This window comes from Crinia signifera, chromosome 6 (assembly GCF_055691185.1).
Source record: "Crinia signifera chromosome 6, ASM5569118v1, whole genome shotgun sequence".
NCBI lineage: Eukaryota > Metazoa > Chordata > Amphibia > Anura > Myobatrachidae > Crinia > Crinia signifera.
Genome location: NC_139222.1, coordinates 126,956,076 through 126,976,989, shown reverse-complemented (window position 1 = coordinate 126,976,989; position 20,914 = coordinate 126,956,076). Strand labels below are relative to the sequence as shown.

The window sequence follows — 20,914 nt, the reverse complement described above, 5'->3', positions numbered from 1 at the left end:
GAGAGTGCTATATTTTGTGTCTGCTACCCCCCCCTTTTGTGCTGATCAGTATATCTGTGCTGATCAGCAACTCTTTGGGGGTGCAGGGTTTTTTTTTTATATATACCTGTCAGTTGCTGCCAGTTGCACTGTCAGTTGCACCAAAGGTTGTGCACCTGCTGCCCCTCACTGGTAATCAGTGTCGCATCACTGATCACCTTTTTTTTTTTTTTTGAGGGTGCTGTGGGGTCTTTTTTTAAATTTTTTTTTTACACACACTGTGATTTTGTGGGTGTCCTGTGGCCACTGTGCGCTGGTCAGTGACGTACATCACTGATCAGCTTTTTCGGCACAGGGTTGATCTATTTTTTTTTTTTGATCAAATTCCTGTTGCCTTTGAGCGCTGTTCAGTGACGGACGTTACTGACCAACATCTGTGCTCAATTTTTGGCGCAGGACCTTTTTTTTTTTTTTTTTTTCTGCACTACATACACACTACACACTACATACCCCCCCGGGTTGAAATAAAGTTTGTACCCCCCCTACACTATACACGTGTTGAAACATTTCACTACCAGAAACACAAAAATAAAAATGGCATCCCAAATGTCATCCCAGTCATCCAGAAGAATGTATTCAGCGGAGGAGGCATATGCCATGCTTGCCTCTGACTCTGACACAGCCAGTGAGGCAAGCGGGGAATTTGAAGGATTCATCTTAAGCTCCTCTTCCTCCTCTAGTGATGAGGGACCCCCTCAAAGACGCCCCCGTAGAGCAGCTGAGACCCCCCCCAATAATTGATCTCGTATGGACCCCACCACCAGACAATTTTGAGCCCCAGGTTCCTGAGTTTTTGGCCATCCCAGGAATCCAATTTGATTCCACAGGTCTCAGAGAAATTGACTTTTTCAAATTATTTTTCTCTGATGATTTTATAAATTTAATGGTGGACCAAACTAATTTATATGCCCAGCAGTTTATTGCTCAAAACCCCACGTCATCATTTGCTAGGTGGACCCCTGTAGATGCAGTAGAGATGATGACGTTTTGGGGTCTGGTGTTTCATATGGGCATAGTAAAAAAGCCAGAAATTAGGCAATATTGGAGTACAGATGTTCTGTACAGCACCCCACTTTACCGTATGGCCATGACCCGGACTCGTTTTGAGTTAATCCTTAAATTTTTGCATTACAACGATAATGCACAGTGCCCACCCAGAGATGATCCCACCTTTGACCGGCTATTCAAAGTCAGGCCGGTCATTGATCATTTCAGTGCCAAATTTGCAGAGATGTACATCCCTGAAAAATTCATTTGCATAGACGAGTCCCTTATACATTTTAAAGGAAGGGTTAAATTCCGCCAGTACCTTCCCAGTAAGAGGGCAAGGTATGGCATAAAAATGTATAAGCTGTGTGAAAGCACCTCAGGGTACACTCACAGGTTTAGGGTATATGAAGGGAAGGATTCAAGAATTGAACCGCCAGAATGCCCCCCCTCCTTCGTAGCTGTTAGTGGAAAAATTGTCTGGGATTTAGTGCACCCCTTCCTGGATAAAGGTTATCACCTCTATGTGGATAACTTTTACACTAGCATCCCCCTGTTTAAGGCCCTTGGTTCAAGAGGTACAGCAGCTTGCGGTACTGTGCGCAAGAACCAAAGAGGCCTCCCAAAAACGCACATTGCCCAAGTAATGAGAAGGGGTGAAAGCAGGGCACAATCCACCGAAAATATGTTGTTGGTCAAATATAAGGACAAGAGGGATGTCCTTATACTGACAACAATTCACGGAGACAGTACCACCTCCGTCCCTGTACGAGGTACCAGTACCCACACCTCAAAACCTAATTGTATCCTGGATTACAATAAGTACATGGGCGGAGTGGATCTTTCAGATCAGGTACTGAAGCCGTACAGTGCCCTGCGGAAAACAAAAATCTGGTACAAGAAGCTGGCCGTGTATATCATCCAGATGGCACTGTATAACGCTTACGTGCTATTCCGTTCTACCAGCCAGAGGGGGACATTTATGCACTTTCAAGAGGAAGTCATAAAGAGCCTAATATTTGGGAACCAGCAGGCAGAGGGCCCCAGTACTTCTAGTACTGGCCCCCGTATTGTACCAGGGCAGCATTTTCCTGATGAAATCCCCTCCACTGGAAAAAAGGGTAGGACACAAAAAAGGTGCAAAGTTTGCTATAAAAAGGGAATAAGAAAGCAAACTATTTTCCAGTGTGACACTTGCCCCGACAAACCCGGCCTATGTATAAAGGAGTGTTTTAAAATATACCACACATCTATGGATTATTAGGTTCATCATTTCACCGTGCTTCGGGGGTCTTGCTAATGCCACATAGCACCCACCATTCATTCCACCAGAATCTGAGCCGCAAAATCCAAAAATTACTCCTTCCCTTCTGAGTCCTGCCATGCACCCAACTGGTATTTTTTGGTCACATGTGAGGCATTGCCGTACTCGGGAGAAATTGGGGCACAGATTTTGGGGTGCTTTTTCTCCTTCATACCTTATGAAAATGAAAATTTTTGAGCCAGAACTGCATTTTTGTGTAAAAAAATGTAATTTTTCATTTGCACAGCCCAGTTGTATCAAAATTGGTGAAACCCCTGGGGGTTTGAAATGTACACTATACCCCTAGATGAATTCCCTGAGGGGTGTAGTTTGCAAAATGGGGTCACTTGTGGGGGGGTTCCACTGTATTGGTGCTTTGGGGGTCTTGCTAATGCGACATAGCACCCACCAACATTCCACCAGAATCTGTGCTGCAAAATCCAAATATCACTCCTTCCCTTCTGAGTCCTGCCATTTTTTGGTCACACATGAAGCATTGCCGTACTCGGGAGAAATTGGGGCACAGATTTTGGGGTGCTTTGTCTCCTTCATTCCTTGTGAAAATGAAAAATTTTGAGCCAGAACTGCATTTTTGTGTAAAAAATTTAATTTTTCATTTTTACTGCCCAGTTGTACCACAATTGGTGAAACCCCTGGGGGTTTGAAATGTACATTATACCCCTAGATGAATTCCCAGAGGGGTGTAGTTTGCAAAATGGGGTCACTTGTGGGGGGCTTCCACTGTATTGGTGCTTTGGGGGTCTTGCTAATGCAACATAGCACCCACCAAAATTCCACCAGAATCTGAGCTGCAAAATACAAAAATCACTCCTTCCCTTCTGAGTCCTGCCATGCACCCAAATGGTATTTTTTGGTCACATGTGAGGCATTGCCGTACTCGGGAGAAATTGGGGCACAGATTTTGGGGTGCTTTTTCTCCTTCATACCTTATGAAAATGAAAAATTTTGAGCCAGAACTGCATTTTTGTGTAAAAAAATGTAATTTTTCATTTGCACAGCCCAGTTGTATCAAAATTGGTGAAACCCCTGGGGGTTTGAAATGTACACTATACCCCTAGATGAATTCCCTGAGGGGTGTAGTTTGCAAAATGGGGTCACTTGTGGGGGGCTTCCACTGTATTGGTGCTTTGGGGGTCTTGCTAATGCGACATAGCACCCACCAAAATTCCACCAGAATCTGAGCTGCAAAATACAAAAATCACTCCTTCCCTTCTGAGTCCTGCCATGCACCCAAATGGTATTTTTTGGTCACATGTGAGGCATTGCCGTACTCGGGAGAAATTGGGGCACAGATTTTGGGGTGCTTTGTCTCCTTCATTCCTTGTGAAAATGAAAAATTTTGAGCCAGAACTGCATTTTTGTGTAAAAAATTTAATTTTTCATTTTCACTGCCCAGTTGTACCACAATTGGTGAAACCCCGGGGGGTTTGAAATGTACATTATACCCCTAGATGAATTCCCTGAGGGGTGTAGTTTGCAAAATGGGGTCACTTGTGGGGGGCTTCCACTGTATTGGTGCTTCGGGGGTCTTGCTAATGCGACATAGCACCCACCAACATTCCACCAGAATCTGAGCTGCAAAATCCAAAAATCACTCCTTCCCTTCTGAGTCCTGCCATGCACCCAAATGGTATTTTTTGGTCACATGTGAGGCATTGCCGTACTCGGGAGAAATTGGGGCACAGATTTTGGGGTGCTTTGTCTCCTTCATTCCTTGTGAAAATGAAAAATTTTGAGCCAGAACTGCATTTTTGTGTAAAAAAATGTAATTTTTCATTTGCACAGCCCAGTTTTATCAAAATTGGTGAAACCCCTGGGGGTTTGAAATGTACACTCTACCCCTAGATGAATTCCCTGAGGGGTGTAGTTTGCAAAATGGGATCACTTGTGGGGGGGTTCCACTGTATTGGTGCTTCGGGGGTCTTGCTAATGCGACATAGCACCCACCAACATTCCACCAGAATCTGAGCTGCAAAATCCAAAAATCACTCCTTCCCTTCTGAGTCCTGCCATGCACCCAAATGGTATTTTTTGGTCACATGTGAGGCATTGCCGTACTCGGGAGAAATTGGGGCACAGATTTTGGGGTGCTTTGTCTCCTTCATTCCTTGGGAAAATGAAAAATTTTGAGCCAGAACTGCATTTTTGTGTAAAAAATTTAATTTTTCATTTTCACTGCCCAGTTGTACCACAATTGGTGAAACCCCTGGGGGTTTGAAATGTACACTATACCCCTAGATGAATTCCCTGAGGGGTGTAGTTTGCAAAATGGGGTCACTTGTGGGGGGGTTCCTAACTTTTAGCATCTTATGGTGCCTAGAAACCTACATGGTGCCTAAAAAATAATCTCATAAAAAGGAGGCTCCAAAATCAAGTAGGTGCTCCTTCTATTATGAAGCCTGTGGTTTGGTCAACGTGCACACTAGGGCCACATATAGGATATTTATGAAAACAAAAGAATTGGGGGAATCAATTTTTAGTCACATTTCTCTAGTAAAATCTACTGTGTTCCTTAGAAAAATGTATTAAAATTGCAAATCTGCAAAAAAAATGAAATTTTGAAATTTCACCTACACTTTGTTTTAATTCCTGTGAAACACCTAAAGGGTTAACAAACTTCCAAAATGCTGTTTTGAATACTGTGAGGGGTGCAGTTTTTGAAATGGCATCATTTATGGGGGTGTCTCACATACAAGTCCCTCAAAGTCACATCAGAACTGAACTGGTCCCTAAAAAAATCAGTGTTTGAAATTTTCTTGAAAATGTGAGAATTTGCTATTCATATTTTAAGCCTCCTAGTGTCCAAAAAAATTAAAAGGAAGTTGAAATAATGATGGAAACATAAAGTAGACATATGGTCTATGTTAGTTAATAACTATTTTGAGTGGTATGATTATTTGTCTCACAAGCAGAAAATTTAACATTTTGAAAATTGCTAAATTTTCCATTTTTTTACGACATTTTGGTATTTTTCACAAAAAAACACAGACTGTATCGACCCAAATTTACCACTAATTTGAAGTACAATGTGTCACGAGAAAACCATCTCAAAATCACTGGGATAAGTAAAAGCAAAAAAAAGTTATCCCCACTTAAGTGATACATGTCAGATTTGAAAAAAGGGCTCTGTCAGGAAGGCAAAAACTGGCTGCGTCAGGAAGGGGTTAAGTGCGGTCACACACTGCTTCTGTCTCCCTTATACATTACCTATACTTCCTGTAGGCTCTCCACGCTTCCAGTACATCACCTGCTAACTACTCATTCTAGGCCACTCCAACCTCATTCTATATCACTACTCTGATCAACTTTACACAGAAATATGGCTCCTCGATCCAGTCCCATACCAGTCCTCGCTGTCAGGTCTCACCCCCTCTCAACTTCCACACCTCTCACACGCACCCACAACCCACACAACCTAATTACTATCTCACCTGTCCCCTCCCTTCCTTTCTCCTGTGCTCTCTGGAATGCTAGATCAGTCTGCAACAAGCTCCCAACTATCCACGACCTCTTTATCTCCCACTTTTTTAACCTTCTCGCCATCACTGAAATCTGGCTCTCCTCCTCTGACACTACCTCCCCTGCTGCCCTCTCTTATGGAGGCCTCTCCTTCACACACTCGGTCAGACCTGATGGCCGCCAGGGTGGAGGAGTGGGCATCCTCCTCTCCCCCAACTGCACCTTTCGCACCCTCCCGCCTGAGCCCTCCCTTACATTCTCCACCTTTGAGGTACACACTATCCGCCTCTTCTACCCTATTCACCTCCTTGTGGCTGTAATCTACCGCCCCCCTGGCCCCTGCTCCCCTTTCCTTGATAACTTTGCTGCGTGGCTTCCACACTTTCTTGCCTCTGACCTCCCCTCTATCATCCTCGGTGACTTTAACATTCCTATTGACATCAATAATGCTGCCTCCTCTAATCTGCTTGACCTTACCACCTCCTTTGGTCAATGGACCTCCACCCCTACTCATAATCTTGGACACTCCCTTGACCTAGTCTTCACCCACCATTGTAATCTCTCTGATTTCTCTAATTCTTCCTTCCCACTCTCTGACCACAATCTGCTCTCTTTCACCCTCTCATCCTCCCCTCTCCCCTCATTGCCAAGACCCACAGTCACCAGACGTAACCTCGGGTCTCTTGACCCTACTGTCCTGTCTTCCCTGGAGACTTTCCTCTCTCCTCTTTCAACCATGACCTGCCCCAACCAGGCTGCCTCTTTCTATTTCTCTTCTCTCACCTCTGCTCTCGACTCTGTAGCCCCCCTCCACACTGTCCCCCTCCGACGCTCTAAACCCCAACCCTGGCACAACAAAATAACACGATTCTTGCAAAAATGTGCACGCTCTGCTGAACGCCTCTGGAGGAAATCTCACTCTCTGGCAGACTTCCTTCATTTCAAGTTTATTCTCTCCTCCTACAGTGCTGCTCTCTCCTTTGGCAAACAATCTTTTTTTCAAATCTCTCATCTCTTCCCATTCCTCCAATCCCCGACGTCTCTTTGAAACTTTCAACACTCAACTTCGCCCTGCACCACCCCTCCTCCCCTCATCCCTCACTGCCACTGACTTTGCCTCCTTCTTCCTCTCTAAAATTGAGATAATCCGACATGATATCTCCTCCCATACCCCCTCTGCTGCCAACCCACCCCAATCATCCTCCCCTCCCAACTACCCCACTCTGTCATCCTTCTGCCCTACTACAGCTGAGGAAGTCCGCTCCCTCATCTCATCCTCTCCCCCCTCTACCTGTCCCTTGGACCCTCTCCCCTCCCGTCTCCTCAGTTCCCTCTCCCTCACTGGCTGCTCCCACCTTGCTCACCTCTTTAACCTATCTCTTTCTACTGGCATCTTTCCCTCACCCTTTAAACATGCTCTGGTCTCTCCTATTCTTAAAAAACCAAACCTGGACCCTTTATCTCCCACAAGCTACCGCCCTATCTCTCTTCTCCCATTTGCCTCTAAAATACTAGAATGGCTGGTTTACAGGCGTCTCACCAGCTACTTGTCTGACCACTCCATCCTTGATCCCCTTCAATCTGGCTTTCGCCCACTTCATTCCACGGAGACTGCCCTAGTGAAAGTCACCAATGACCTGCTGTCAGCCAAATCCAAGGGTCACTTCTCCCAGCTTATCCTTTTGGACCTATCTGCTGCCTTTGACACTGTGGATCACCCTCTCCTCCTCCACACACTCCAAAACATTGGCCTCTCTGGCACAGTCTTCAACTGGTTTTCCTCTTACCTCTTCAACCGTTCCTTCTCAGTCTCTGCCTCTGGCTCTACCTCACCACCTTCTATCCTTCCTGTCGGGGTCCCTCAGGGTTCCGTCCTTAGCCCCCTTCTGTTCTCTCTGTACACCTCCTCTCTGGGTGCACTCATTAACTCCTTTGGCTTCCAATATCACCTCTATGCGGATGACACCCAAATCTACCTCTCCTCTTCTGATCTGTCCCCCACTGTTTTCTCTCAAGTTTCCAAGCCTCTCTGCCATCTCCACCTGGATGTCTGAGCGATTTCTAAAGCTGAATATGGACAAAACCGAACTCATTATCTTTCCCCCACCCAGAGCTATGCCCCCTACTAATATCTCTATCACTGTTAACAACACCATCATCTCCCCCGTTCCCTAACTCCGCTGCCTGGGTGTCACTCTTGACTCATCCCTCTCCTTTGCACCCCACATCCAAGCCCTGGCCCATTCTTGCCGGTTCCAGTTATGCAACATTGCTCACATCAGGCCCTTTCTCTCACAGAGTGCAACTAAGCTGATCATGCACTCATTGGTTATCTCACGGCTCGACTACTACAATGTTCTCCTCACCGGCCTCGCTCAATCCCAACTGGCTCCTCTCCAATCTGTCCTCAATGCTGCAGCCAGGCTTATCTTCCTCTCCCGCCGCTCTAATTCTGCCACTCCCCTTCAACAAAATCTGCACTGGCTCCCATTCCCCTACAGAATCCTCTTCAAACACCTCACACTCACATACAGGGCCATCTCTAATTCCATTGCTCCATATATCTCTAACCTCATCTCCATTCATAAACCCTCCCGCCCTCTACGGTCGGCTGACGACTGTCGTCTCTCCTCCACCCTGATCACTGCTTCCCATGCTAGAGTACAGGACTTGCCCGTGCTGCACCCCTTCAGTGGAACGCACTCCCTCGCTCCATTAGACTCTCCCCGACCTTGCAAAGCTTCAAACGGGCACTGAAAACTCACCTATTCATCAAAGCGTACCCTTCCACTGCATAAACCAGCTGGTTCTCCGACCCCTTACCTTTTTACATCCTGCTATCTAACCACCACCCACTTGCTTGCACCTCTTGTAATCTGTCTGTCTCCCCTTCCTACTAGATTGTAAGCTCCTCCGAGTAGGCCCCTCTTCCCTCCTGTTGTCAAAGCCCTCTTCTCTTCACATTTTACTCACAGCTCTCCTATACTCAAACACACAGTGACCATCTTCGTCCGCATACTCATCTCCATCTTTGGCATCAAGCCTCTAGTTCAGTGATTTTCAACCGTTTTACCTTGCGGCACACTAAATAAGACTTTCAAATTGCCAAGGCACACCCTAAGATCCCCACAGGGCAAAACACATTGGCCACCACAGGGAAAAAAAAACCTATTGGCCCCCACATTAAAAACAATAACACTGGTCCCCACAGGTAACAAAAATAAAATACATTGGCCCTTTACATGAAAAGAAGAGACCAGTAAATAACATTTGAACTGGTGGTGGCTGTAAATGGGTTTGGGCATCTCTAGATGTGGGGGCACACTTGAGAACAGCTCAAGGCACACTAGTGTGCCACGGCACACTGGTTGAAAAACACTGCTCTAGTTGTATGTTAATTGAGTCCTCACTACTTATATCCAAGCTGTAATGTGTATTGAACTGTGGCGCTCTTTATTTGTACTGTATTTTTGTTATTTATTCAATGTTATGCCAAGCTTTGTCTCCCTGTATTGTTCCTTTGTACGGCGCTGCAAAACACTTGTGGCGCCTTATAAATAAAATTATAATAATAATAATACGGAGGCTGTGTTGAATGCTGTCAGGGTGAGTGGTGACAGCGAGCAGGAAGACCTACTCGCTGTCACCACTAGCAAACAGCATTGAATACCTGCCTAAAACTTGTAATGCGATGCGATATTACTAAATAATTGATTTCCTGCAATTTTTTGTGGCCTTATCGCTTCGCATCTCACGATGCAATGCAATGCGATGCGATAGTGACAATTGTAGCTACCCCACCCTATTATCCACACTACCCCATAGTAACCCCCCCCTGTATCCACATCACCCCATAGTGTGGCGAGCAGCGGCGGAACGCGTCCTACCAACCTTTTCATACCCCCACGATCCACGCCGGCGAGCCCGAAGCATTGCGAGCGTACGCGGAAAACATGTAAAGTATTCCACGTCCACCCTCGGGGCTCGCCACACTATACAAAATCAACTCCACACTGACGTGGATAGTGAGGGTATGAAAAGGTCGGGAGGACGTGTTCTGCCACCGCTCGCCACGCTTCGGGGTGGCGTGGATAGTGGTGTGGGTTTAGTGAGGGACTTACGCAACTTCTGACTGACTACACTATTTACTTAGCTTAAGTGTATTCAGAAACCATAGTTACGGTAATTTATAGACATACATCACAACTATAGGCATATAAAGCACTGGGCTCGCATCGCACGGCACTAAAACGGAACATGCGATGCGATTTTGGTCCGCATGCGTACGTACGTAAAGCAGGGTTGCCGACTTTGAAATGCTCCTCTCCGGGAGAAGCCCGGAGAGGAGACTTTCATTACCCGTTCGGGGGGCGGGGCTTGATTGTGACGTCATTAAGCCCCACCCCCATTTCGGAACATACCCGAAATTGCTGATCTCCTCGGAGGGGGCGGGGCTAAAATGACACGAGTGTGTCGTTTTAGCTCCGCCCCCTCCTCTGAGATCCGCGGATTGCGGCATTTAAATGCCGCGATCGGGGGGCTCAGTGGGGGTCCCCCTGATTCCGGGAGGGTTGCCCACCCTTCCGGGGGGCCGGGAGGGGGACCCGATTTTCGGGAGACTCCCGGTAATTCCGGGAGGGTCGGCAACCCTGATGTAAAGTGGACGCCCAACTAACATATAAGTACCGAATTGTAAAACAAATATTTATGTTCAACAAACATTGGTTGTATAACAAGTATGGTATGTACACGAACAAATAACCCCCTAATTTACACTGGGAAGCGGTCATCTATTAGAATGAACTTAGGTCTACAGTCATTAGGTCGACCACACTAGGTCGACTGGCAGGAAGGTCGACCTGACTTAAGGTCGACATGGGCCAAGGTCGACATGACTTAAGGTCGAATTTGCATAAAGGTCGACATGAGGAAGGTCGACTGGTCATAAGATCGACATGGGGTTTTTCACTGTTTTTTGAGCCGACAGGCAGTATTTCATGCCCTACCATCCACTAGGGCGTGGTGGGAGAATAAAATAGTGTGCCGAGTGCAGCGAGGCACCGTGCCCGAAGCATAGCGAGCGTTCGATTCTCATTGCCAACTGTGTCCATGTCGACTGTGTCGACATTCGGATAAAAAACAGTGAAAAACCCATGTCGACCTTATGACCAGTCGACCTTCCTCATGTCGACCTTTATGCAAATTCGACCTTAAGTCATGTCGACCTTGGCCCATGTCGACCTTAAGTCAGGTTGACCTTCCTGACAGTCGACCTAGTGAGGTCGACCTAATTTCATTCTGACAGATGTACCGATTCCCTTACACTAAATACAGTAATAGAGTGAATAACAATAAAAAAATATGTTGGTGTACTGTATTAGTAGTATTTGAAACAGGACCAGATCCAACCCTGTGGATGCCACCTAAACCAGCCTTTCTCGGGAACACCTCTCGCAAATGATCTCCTAAATATGTATTAGAGTGTATAGTATACTTAGCAGTTGTTATAAATATCTACGACTACAGACAAAACACACAGCGAGTATTTTAAGCGTTATACCCCTTTCACACCGCAGCTAAAACACTGTATATTGCCTTTTTTTAAACGTTTCAAACGGTTCTAGCTGCAGTGTGAAAGCGCCATTAGTTGCTCTAATACCGGTAAATTTTCCATGTTGTTCGCGACTGGCTCTGAGACGTCACAAGATATCCCTTTCAGAGTCCCCGCCCTGTAATGTCAGCAGCTACAGTCGTGTATGTCGCACAGCCGCGGGCGCAGCGAGTGACAGTTGTCAGTACAGATCATAGGTTACTAGTGCACTGTTACACGATACTGTAACTACACGCGTGCTCATTCCGAACCCTGATCCAACAGCGCCGATAGAAGGGTCCCTGCAGCAGCCATTTTGGCAGCGCCACCAAATTGCGCACGCTCGGGGATGGTCTTCTAGCACTCGTTATTGTCACAGCCATTGACACTTACTCCGCCTCTGCCACACCCCCTGCAATAACTGATCCCTATGACGTCTAAATACTGTTTACGAAGTGACGCTAGGCGCGCCGAACTTTCTAGAACGTGTGACGTAAGACGTAGATTTTTTTTTTTTGCAAGTCACTGTGAGGGCCTGCGCGCGTTTGCATCCTCTCTCTGTTTCTCCTAGATGTACAGAAGTGCGGCACAGGCTGACGGGTGACCAGTGTACCGCAGCCCGGGACAGTCCGGGAGATAGAGCAGAGCTGAAAGAGGGGAAAGCAGGCCTGACAGACGATTGGCTTAGGACGGAGTCAGTCAGTGACGTTTTCGCTGGCAAGTTGGCGCTGCGGAGTGTGATTTGCCGCTCAGCTGTCAGTGACGGTTGTGTGGTGTGGTCTCCCGACAGCCACTCACTGCGCCACAAAGGCACTGCTCTTCTCTGATTGGTCGCCTTTGTTGTCAGTTACCGGCCAACTTGTGTGTACAGGCGTGTGATTGGTGGGTGCATGGAATGTCTGTGTTGCCGGGTGATGCGGAAGTGATAGTCGAGACAGCGGGTGCACGGGTGGTAGATGCACGAGGAGGGAGAGCGGCGTTACCGGGGAGTTTATCGCGAGCGAGCAGGTACGCGCACACTGGTCACGCTGATCCAATATACTAGCGAGGAGGCTACCGAGACCAATGCGTGGGGGCAGCTAGGTCGTAACCGTAACTTGTCGGTGTGTGTGGCAGCTGGCCTCCTGGGAGTGTGGGTTACGCTCAGGCGTGCGGCAGTCCCTGTACTGCGCTGTTCCAGCGCATGGTGCCTGGGCACACCTTAGTTTGCCTGTGACCCGCTACACGAACACCCCACAAAGGTATGCTGCCCCACTCCCACACATTGCACCATCTTTCTGCCTAGGTCAGAGACGGGAGGCGGCCTAGGAAGCTGCTGACTGCTGGTTATATATAAATACAAGTGGATGAGAGGGGTATGAGCGAGGCTGGGCCACTGCAGTTAAGCAGGGTGATTACCCTGTACGTGCTAGGGAGTGAAGGTAGACTGGGATGTTTTGAGAGAGGATCTGATGCATTGAACGCGAATACAGAAGCACCTGGTGATTACAGCATGTACTGTAGCGCCCTCCCCAATTCATTGTAAGAGGTCTTCTATACCTCGGTTACTTGGAACCAATGTGTACTTTATATGTAGACTTTGCTCTGATGACTGAAACTTTTTGTAGACTATCTTTGATCACTGAAGCGTGCCAATTTAATTATTCTAGGTCACACTAATTGATTTGTCAATGATGCGTGGAGACGAACCGGTTACTGGGTGCGTCGTTTCATGTAATGCAATTACATAGTGTGCTGCAGTATCACTGAAAATTACTATTCTTGCTGTTACAGTTTTTTTGCAATGTGGTGGGTAAAGAAACATGCAGGAGCTGATGGGTCTGTCTTTAATGTTACACTTTTATCTTCCAGGACAAATCTGAACAGATCACTGAGTGTTGGGAAGAGTGAGTGTTGGGGGTCCCTGCTTCCCGGGGCTCCCAGACATGCTGTCTTTGAAGAAATATCTGACGGAGGGTCTAATCCAGTTCACCATTCTGTTGAGCCTAATGGGTGTGCGTGTAGACCTAGACTCATATCTGCCCTCTCATTTGCCCCCACTGCATGAGATCATCTTGGGGCCCACATCAGCGTATACACAGACTCAGTTCCACAGTCTTCGCGGGACCTCTGATGGCTATGGAGTACACCCAAAGAGTGTGGATTTGGACCAGTTTTTCACTACTCGTAGACTTCTGAGCCGTATGCGAGCACTTGATAGGCTGCAAGTGCCCAGCACAGAGCTTGATGCTTGGCTTGTACATAAGGAGGCAGAGAACTCTGTGTCCAGTGTCCAGACTGGTTCTAACAGATCTCCAGACAGCCCACAGGATATCCCTACATCAGATAGCAGCCTCAGAGACAGTATAGATACAGAACAATTACGTGGTGATGAGTTAGGAGCAACTGCACAGTCTGAGAGTACTGACCTGAACAAGGAGGTAAGGCAATGTTACTACACATAGCATGTTTTCTTGTGTGATAATTATATAAAGGATAGCACAAGAGAATCACATGCCATTTTGTAAGCTCTTTGTGTTTACACAGGATCTAAAGCAGTGAGATAGAGGTGGTTGTTCATCTGGTTTGACGTGAAATGTGAGCATTCTGCAGTGCAGACATAACCAGTGTCACCTTACATTACATCTGAGTCTAACCTTAAGTATAGACTACAGGAGCTGTAATCTTGTGCAGACAGTATATGCAAAGAACACAATCGTGAGAAGCTGCCATCAAGAACTGCGTGCCTATTTAGCAGAGGCCTGAGATTTATAATGAACATTATATACTTGCATAGCACAGTAAACCTACAACACCCTGAGAGAACCTCATTATTATAGGCCAGGGTCCCTGTGCCTGAGTGTTATGTGACGGATTAAAGCTGCACTTGATCTGTCTGCCTGTGTGAGGTATTTGTTGTGTATCTTAAGGTGGCCATACATCTACAGATCGATTGTCAGATTGGGCTTGTTGGAACAAAAACCTGGAAATGGATGAGTGAGGTTTTTGGCAGTTTTCCGGCATTTCCAAGCAAATGGTCAACTGTCATTTACTCTCATCCATTACCAGGTTTTTGTTCCAACGAGCCCAATCTGACAATCGATCTGTAGATGTATGGCAAGCTTTAGTTGCTCAGTCACATTTCTGTTGGTTGCTGTGGAGGCTCTAACACAGTGGTTCCCAACCCTGGTCCTCAAGTACCCCCAACAGTGCACGTTTTCCAGGTCACCCAGCAGGTGCACAGATTATTCAGGCACATTTTAAAAGATCCACAGGTGGAGCTAATTATATCACTTGTGATTCTGTGTGGAGACCTGGAAAACGTGCACTGTTGGGGGTACTTGAGGACCAGGGTTGGGAACCACTGCTCTAACATGCTTGCATGCAATGAATTTTGTGTATCTTTTATAGGACAGGTTTTATATTGGGCAGGAATCTCACATATAGCAGAGCAGATGGCTGAAAAGGGTGCACTGATTCCATGGGTTATATTCTACAGTAAAGGACCTAGAAAATAGTGTAAAATACTCAATCAGCAAACTTAATAAAAAGCAGAAGAAATGTGTCAAAACACACATTATAGATGGCGAATGACTCTAAAGGTGGCCATACATCAGAAAGATATTGTACCCAATCATACAATCTCAACTGATTGTAAGATGGATTGTATGCAGATTGTGTGCACATCTTATGTACATAATCATACAATCAATCAGCAGATGGCTTGTATGACTGATTGTAAGATGGATTGTATGCAGATTGTGTGCACATCTTGTGTACACAATCATGCAGTAGATGGATTGTATGATTGATTGTATGATCGATTGTGTGTAGATTGTGTGTCCAAAAACCACCAAGGACTGCCGGGGATTTCAAGGGAAATTGTACACAATCATGAGCGCAATCGATCTTATTATCGATCTTTCTGATGTATGGCCACCTTTATGGTTCTGATGGCAAAATCCAATAGAAAATCGAGTGGGAATCAAAATTCTATTTTTCTACGTTCAATGCAGATCTGATCCCAATGCGGGCTCCTGTGTAGTGTAAATCAAATAGAAAAATGGTCTTGGCAGCCAAGACTATATAGTGGAAATCTAGTAGTAGATAGTGCAAATCGAAGGTGTTCACTGCAGCATTTGATTCTATGTGTATCTCCTGCCCAAAGCCAGTGCTAATCTAATAGCAAATCGAATGCACATCAAATGGAAAAATTTAATAGAAAATAGAGGAAATCAAAAAGGAGTAGAAAAAACTTCAGAGCACAGGTCGAATAGTCCATATCTAATAAATAGAATTGAACCGTGTGTACACACCTTAATTATAGAGCTTTTATTATTGCTGACTGCTGTATTTGCATGTTTAGCAACATTCGCCAATACAGATTCCTTTTTTAAATGTTACACAATGTGATTTTTAGTAGCTTGGCAATTGTGACTTCTATTCCCTAGATATGGACTTGGTATTGGAAAGTTTCTAAAACCGTGTTTGATACTTTGAGCTTTTTTAGGCTATAGTATAGTTGTATCTGTTTTTTTCATAGTTACGCTTAAATTCAGTTTTCTATGAATGGGTAGATGGGAGAAAACACAGCAGTCTTCAATGAGAGATGATAATGATGAAGGGAATGACAGCTGTTATTTGTGTCGCACTTAGAGCATGACCAGAGGTGACAGGTGTCTGGTCCACACTTGCACAATATAGAGCAAGGGACAGTCATATAACCTGTTTACATCTTATCTTGTAGCACTGATATAGAGCTCATGTGTGTCACATGAAAGGGCAGTCATATGACTTTATTTGCATGATGGCATCATGTTCATGGTGGTTTTTATTTTTTTTGAATATGTAACTTGTATTTGCTCACTATATTCTGTACATGTCCTCGCCTATTTCCTGTGTGCGTTTTCCTGCTTTAATGTTCGAAGCTTGCAGCAGATTATTATTATTATTTTTTTCATGCTGCTTTTATGCAGCTGTCACGACTGGGACTTAATGACATCTTGAAAGACTGTAAACTTGAGTGACCTTGAAAATCTCTGCAAAGCATTTACTTACAGGGCAAATTGTGTGATTTATTTCCTCTAAAATGTTATTTTCAGTACATTGAACGTTAAGATGGACACTGAGTGTATATACCATGAAACATGACACTGGGGGAAAGTTACAAAGATGGCAGTTTTATTTCACATGAGATGTTGCTATGGGCAACCAGATACTATCTATTATCTTTTAGAAGGCGCTAAATAAGTACATTCTGATTGGTTGCCCATAGCAACATCCCATGTGAAATAGAACACCCATCTTAGTAAATTTTCCCCCAAATAATCAGACTTGTTAATCAAAAGCAGTGTTTCTTCTAATGCTTTGATTTAGATCTAGCGTGGTAATGTGTTGGCACAACCTAGTATGTTCCAGGTATTAAATGACACTGAAGCATAAACAAGGGTGTGTTTTGTCTAGACTTGTTCGCTTTTTTCACTAACTGTGCATCCCTGATTTCTACTAGGAGGTTTCTGAAATGTTTCTTCATTTCCCATTTTCCAGGAAGTTGACCCAATAGATATTTTATGGCTTCAAGACATTGACCTTGGAGCTGGCCGTGAAGATTTTGAAAGTCGCCAGCATCAAAAGGACAACGAAGACGTTTGGGAGTCCTTGGGTGATGGCCCAGAAAGTGAATCAGTGGACTCCAGAGTGCAAGTGGATGGAGAGACTGGGGAAAATGTACCACAGGAGGTGAATAACACTATGTGCACCCAAGTGCTAGGTCCATTTGTCCTTCACTCTGTTGGACAGTTGTTTAAAGGAGATGTCTCATAGAGATAATTGTTATCTATAGGTAGTTTCTTGGGTACTTGTGTATTATCACGGCACCCGAATTTACTAGGCACGCAAACGTAGTGAAATCGCATTGCATTGCATGCCGTTATTCTAGGTTCCATCAGAACCGATATCTCGTGGCATGCCATACAATTTTTATTTTTTTTATCGCATCCTATCTTTTTAATGGATTCACTGACACAGAGCAGTGAATACATTAGATAGGAAAATCGTATCGCATGCCATACAATATAGCATGCGATACGATTTCACTACCGTGAATAGCCCTGTACGCAAATGGAGTAGTGGGCGCCGTGATAATACACAAGTACCAATTCTTATGTAGTATATACTTCCATCTTTCCAAGATGGTGGTTGAGAGTAGGTATGTGGGTGGGTGTCTCGCGCTCTCATTTGGGTGAATTATTTTGTTTTTGTGAAGGGCAAATAAGGTCTGCTTTATTCTTACACTGCAATTTATATTTCCATTTGATCACACCCCACCCAAATGTCACTCACACGTTACATTTACCCAACCTACTGTGCAGCATGGTTTTGCCCATTTGAGAAAGATTTTGCTATCAAGGACCATGGTCTGTTATTGCAGTACTGACAGTTGTTGTCTTTTCAGGACCAGACAGATATGTCTTTGGCAGAATGCCTGAGTCTTCTGGAGGATACCTTCCAGTTTGCGGATTCCTCTGAGGTAATTAAGTGTCTGACTTGTTCAACTTTGTGCTTTATCACCTCTTAAAGAAAACAGGCTGACCTCTGCTTTATGCAGTTTCCAGCTCCTGCCTCCCAAAGTATATTGGATGTGGATCCATGTCCTATGGCTATAGAACAAGTGGATGGTCTTCTGTCCCCTTTTCTCCCAAATTTGGAGTCTCCTCTGGATCTGGAGGAGCAGTGGCAGGACCTTATGTCTATTATGGATATGCAGGTACAAAGTGTTTATGACCATGAATCCAATATTTAATCTGGACACTAATATGTGCTCTGCATTTTATACTGCTATATTCTGAATGTGGGGCCTAATATAGTATGGATTGCTAATCTGAGAAAAAACAGTTGCCTTCGATGACAAAGTCGCTGTCCAGAAAGAATAAACACCCATTGCAAAACTACGAATACATTGCAAATGGCAGTGCATTCTCAAACAAAACACCGAAGAGGATTGTGGATTTTTTTTGGCGTGCTGTCAAACTGCGATTGCTAGGCGCAATTATATTTATTTGCAATACGTATCTGTGTATGTGTAATGTGAATGCTGTCCACTCGCAGTTGTTCAATAATGAACCACAATGCAAATTCTCAATTTCAAACCATGCTGAATTAGGCCTGTGATATGTTTTTTAGTTTTGTCCTTTGAGCCATGATTAGGTGTGCAGTTCTATATGACTAAGAAAGGCCTAATGCTCTTTTTCTTTTCCCCCCATAGCCCATGGATATCAACAGTACAGCTGATGATCCATTATACCTTAACTTGGACCCATCACTTCAGCAGAATGGCACCCTAGATCAGCTGTCTCTTCAAGGCTGTTCTCAAAACCTGTCACTTTACACTCCTACTATGGAGCCATTTCCAGTCTTGGAGTCCCCACTGCCTCAGCTCTCCTCCCATAACTCATCTGACCTAAATTCCACTTTTGGCTTTACCAATATAACAGGAATTCTTTTCCCTTCTCAACTAAACAGCACAGCCAATGAGATAAACCCTATTATACAGGACCCACTTGGTGGAATCTTGGGTGAAGCTTTGCTAGATGAAATCAGTCTTATGGAGTTGGCCCTGGAGGAAGGCTTTAGCCAAGTACAAGCTTCACAACTCCAGGAAGAGTTGGACTCAGATTCTGGTCTTTCTCTTGATTCGCACCAGAGTCCAGTATCACCTAGTGGGTCTGAGAGTTCCTCTTCATCCTCTTCCTCCTGCTCATCATCCTCATTCTCTGAGGAGGGAGCAGTAGGATACAGTTCTGACTCGGAGATGATTGAGCTTGAGGAATCTGAAGAAGCTAGTGGGTACCAGCCAGAATACAGCAAGTTTTGTCGAATGAGCTCCCAGGATCCTGGTCGATTTCAGCGCTTGCCTTTTCTTGAACATGTTGGGCACAATCATACCTACAACATGATGCCTGAGGAGCCAGATGAGCAGCAACAGCTTATGATGGGGAGAGATAGTCAAAGACAAACAGGATTTTTAGATAGGCAGGCAGGCAGAGATGAGCAAAGGGCTAGAGCTATGAAGATACCTTTCAGTAATGAAAAAATTATCAATCTACCTGTTGAGGAGTTTAATGAGCTTCTTACGAAGTATCAGCTAAGCGATGCACAGCTTTGCTTAGTACGTGATATTCGCAGGCGTGGTAAGAACAAGATGGCTGCTCAAAACTGTCGTAAAAGAAAGTTGGACACTATCCTAAACCTGGAGCAGGAGGTGAAGCGTTTAAACAGAGAACGTAATGCTCAGTTGCGAGTAAAAGGAGAAAACTTGAGATCACTACAGAGAATGAAACAGGAAGTGGAGAACTTGTATCAGGAAGTGTTTAGCCAGCTAAGAGATCAGGAAGGTCGCCCATACTCTCCTCAGCGATATGCTTTGCAATACACCAACAATGGCAATGTAGTACTCATGCCACGCAATGCTGAGGGACCACAAAGCCGGCGTCCAGAGCGAAAGGACAGGAGGAAGTGATTATATATGAATTTGAATTCTGAAATATTGCAGGACAGGGGGTGTTGGGCTGTGCTTTCATTCAGGCCTCCGTATCAAACCTTTCACACAAGACTGACCCCAGTGAGTGAGGTAGATATCTACACATACTGAGGGCCAGGGGCTGTGTCCTGTCTGTGTCAGGGCCCAGTTCGCCCAGGAATGCGGAGGTCGCCAGTCGGGCCTAAAGGCAGAGGAATGCCCAGGAATCGTACACTTAAGAAGCCGACAAAGGGAGGGTGACAACTACTTTTTTCTTTTTAATTCTTAATGTGTAAAATGTAGGCAACTGTCAGCAATTGAACAGTCAACATGCATGAGGGTGAGTGGTGTCCCTTTTTATGAGCAGACAGTGTCCAAGAGGGCTTTTGTAGTGTATAAGCAGTTTGGGATTAGTGTCTTAACTGGTAAAAGACTCTCGGCCTCAAAAAGCTTAGTACTGATTTCAACTTCTTTATAGCAGATCTTATTTTGTAAATGTCTGCCACGTAAATTATAACATCCTCATTAATGTGCTCAATAATCTCTGGTAATGCAATTTAAACTTGCTGTCTGCAACAAAGAAAGTATAGTGGTTAAATACAGAAAGAATCCAGCAATTTGCCATATTCAAAATTGTTATGAGCCCCAAATTGCCAGACAGGGCATGACCTATTCACACGTGGTCTATGTACCAGTTACAGCAACACCCAGATTCCTGCAACGTGGATCAGGTGGGGTGTGTGTGTACTTTGGACTGCTATGTTGAGCAGGAAGAATTTTGTTAAAGGGTTAGCAGTTATTACCTGAATCCTAAGTTTATTCTATACAATACATGTGATGAGTTAGGTTTAGCGTTTGCAGAGTGATAACTATGCACGTTCCATAATACATCATCCAGGAACTAGTACAATGTATGAAGATTTTTTTTTTTTTTTTTTTTGTATTTAATTTTTTTTTTATTTGAAATAAAATGATTTTACAAAAGATTGGACAAACCGAATACAATTACTTGATCGCA

General features: G+C 44.9%; 2 protein-coding genes across 8 annotated transcripts in view; one reads left to right on the top strand and one right to left on the bottom strand.

Annotated features, from left to right (window-relative positions):
• Nucleotides 1-11,833, bottom strand: part of COPZ2 (coat protein complex I subunit zeta 2) — a 39,940-nt gene extending 28,107 nt beyond the window's left edge. Inside the window, exon 1 of one of the 3 annotated variants that reach the window (XM_083147078.1) lies at nucleotides 11,469-11,833. In XM_083147078.1, coding sequence (XP_083003204.1) covers nucleotides 11,469-11,483 — 15 coding nt within the window. In that variant the 5' untranslated portion in view covers nucleotides 11,484-11,833. The remainder of the gene's footprint in view (nucleotides 1-11,468) is intronic. The other 2 variants (XM_083147079.1, XM_083147080.1) reach the window with 2 other exon arrangements.
• Nucleotides 11,834-11,871: 38 nt separating this feature from the next.
• Nucleotides 11,872-20,836, top strand: NFE2L1 (NFE2 like bZIP transcription factor 1). 5 transcript variants are annotated; one of them, XM_083147076.1, is made up of 6 exons: nucleotides 11,872-11,892; nucleotides 13,251-13,819; nucleotides 16,926-17,117; nucleotides 17,833-17,907; nucleotides 17,986-18,144; nucleotides 18,643-20,836. In XM_083147076.1, the coding sequence occupies exons 2-6, from the start codon at nucleotides 13,325-13,327 to the stop codon at nucleotides 19,894-19,896; spliced, it is 2,175 nt and encodes a 724-aa protein (XP_083003202.1). In that variant the 5' UTR covers nucleotides 11,872-11,892; nucleotides 13,251-13,324; the 3' UTR covers nucleotides 19,897-20,836. The 5 variants fall into 5 exon arrangements, with proteins under 5 accessions (XP_083003202.1, XP_083003199.1, XP_083003198.1 ...); XM_083147073.1 differs by lacking the exon at nucleotides 11,872-11,892 and adding an exon at nucleotides 11,932-12,116; XM_083147072.1 differs by lacking the exon at nucleotides 11,872-11,892 and adding an exon at nucleotides 12,273-12,407.
• Nucleotides 20,837-20,914: the final 78 nt, after the last annotated feature.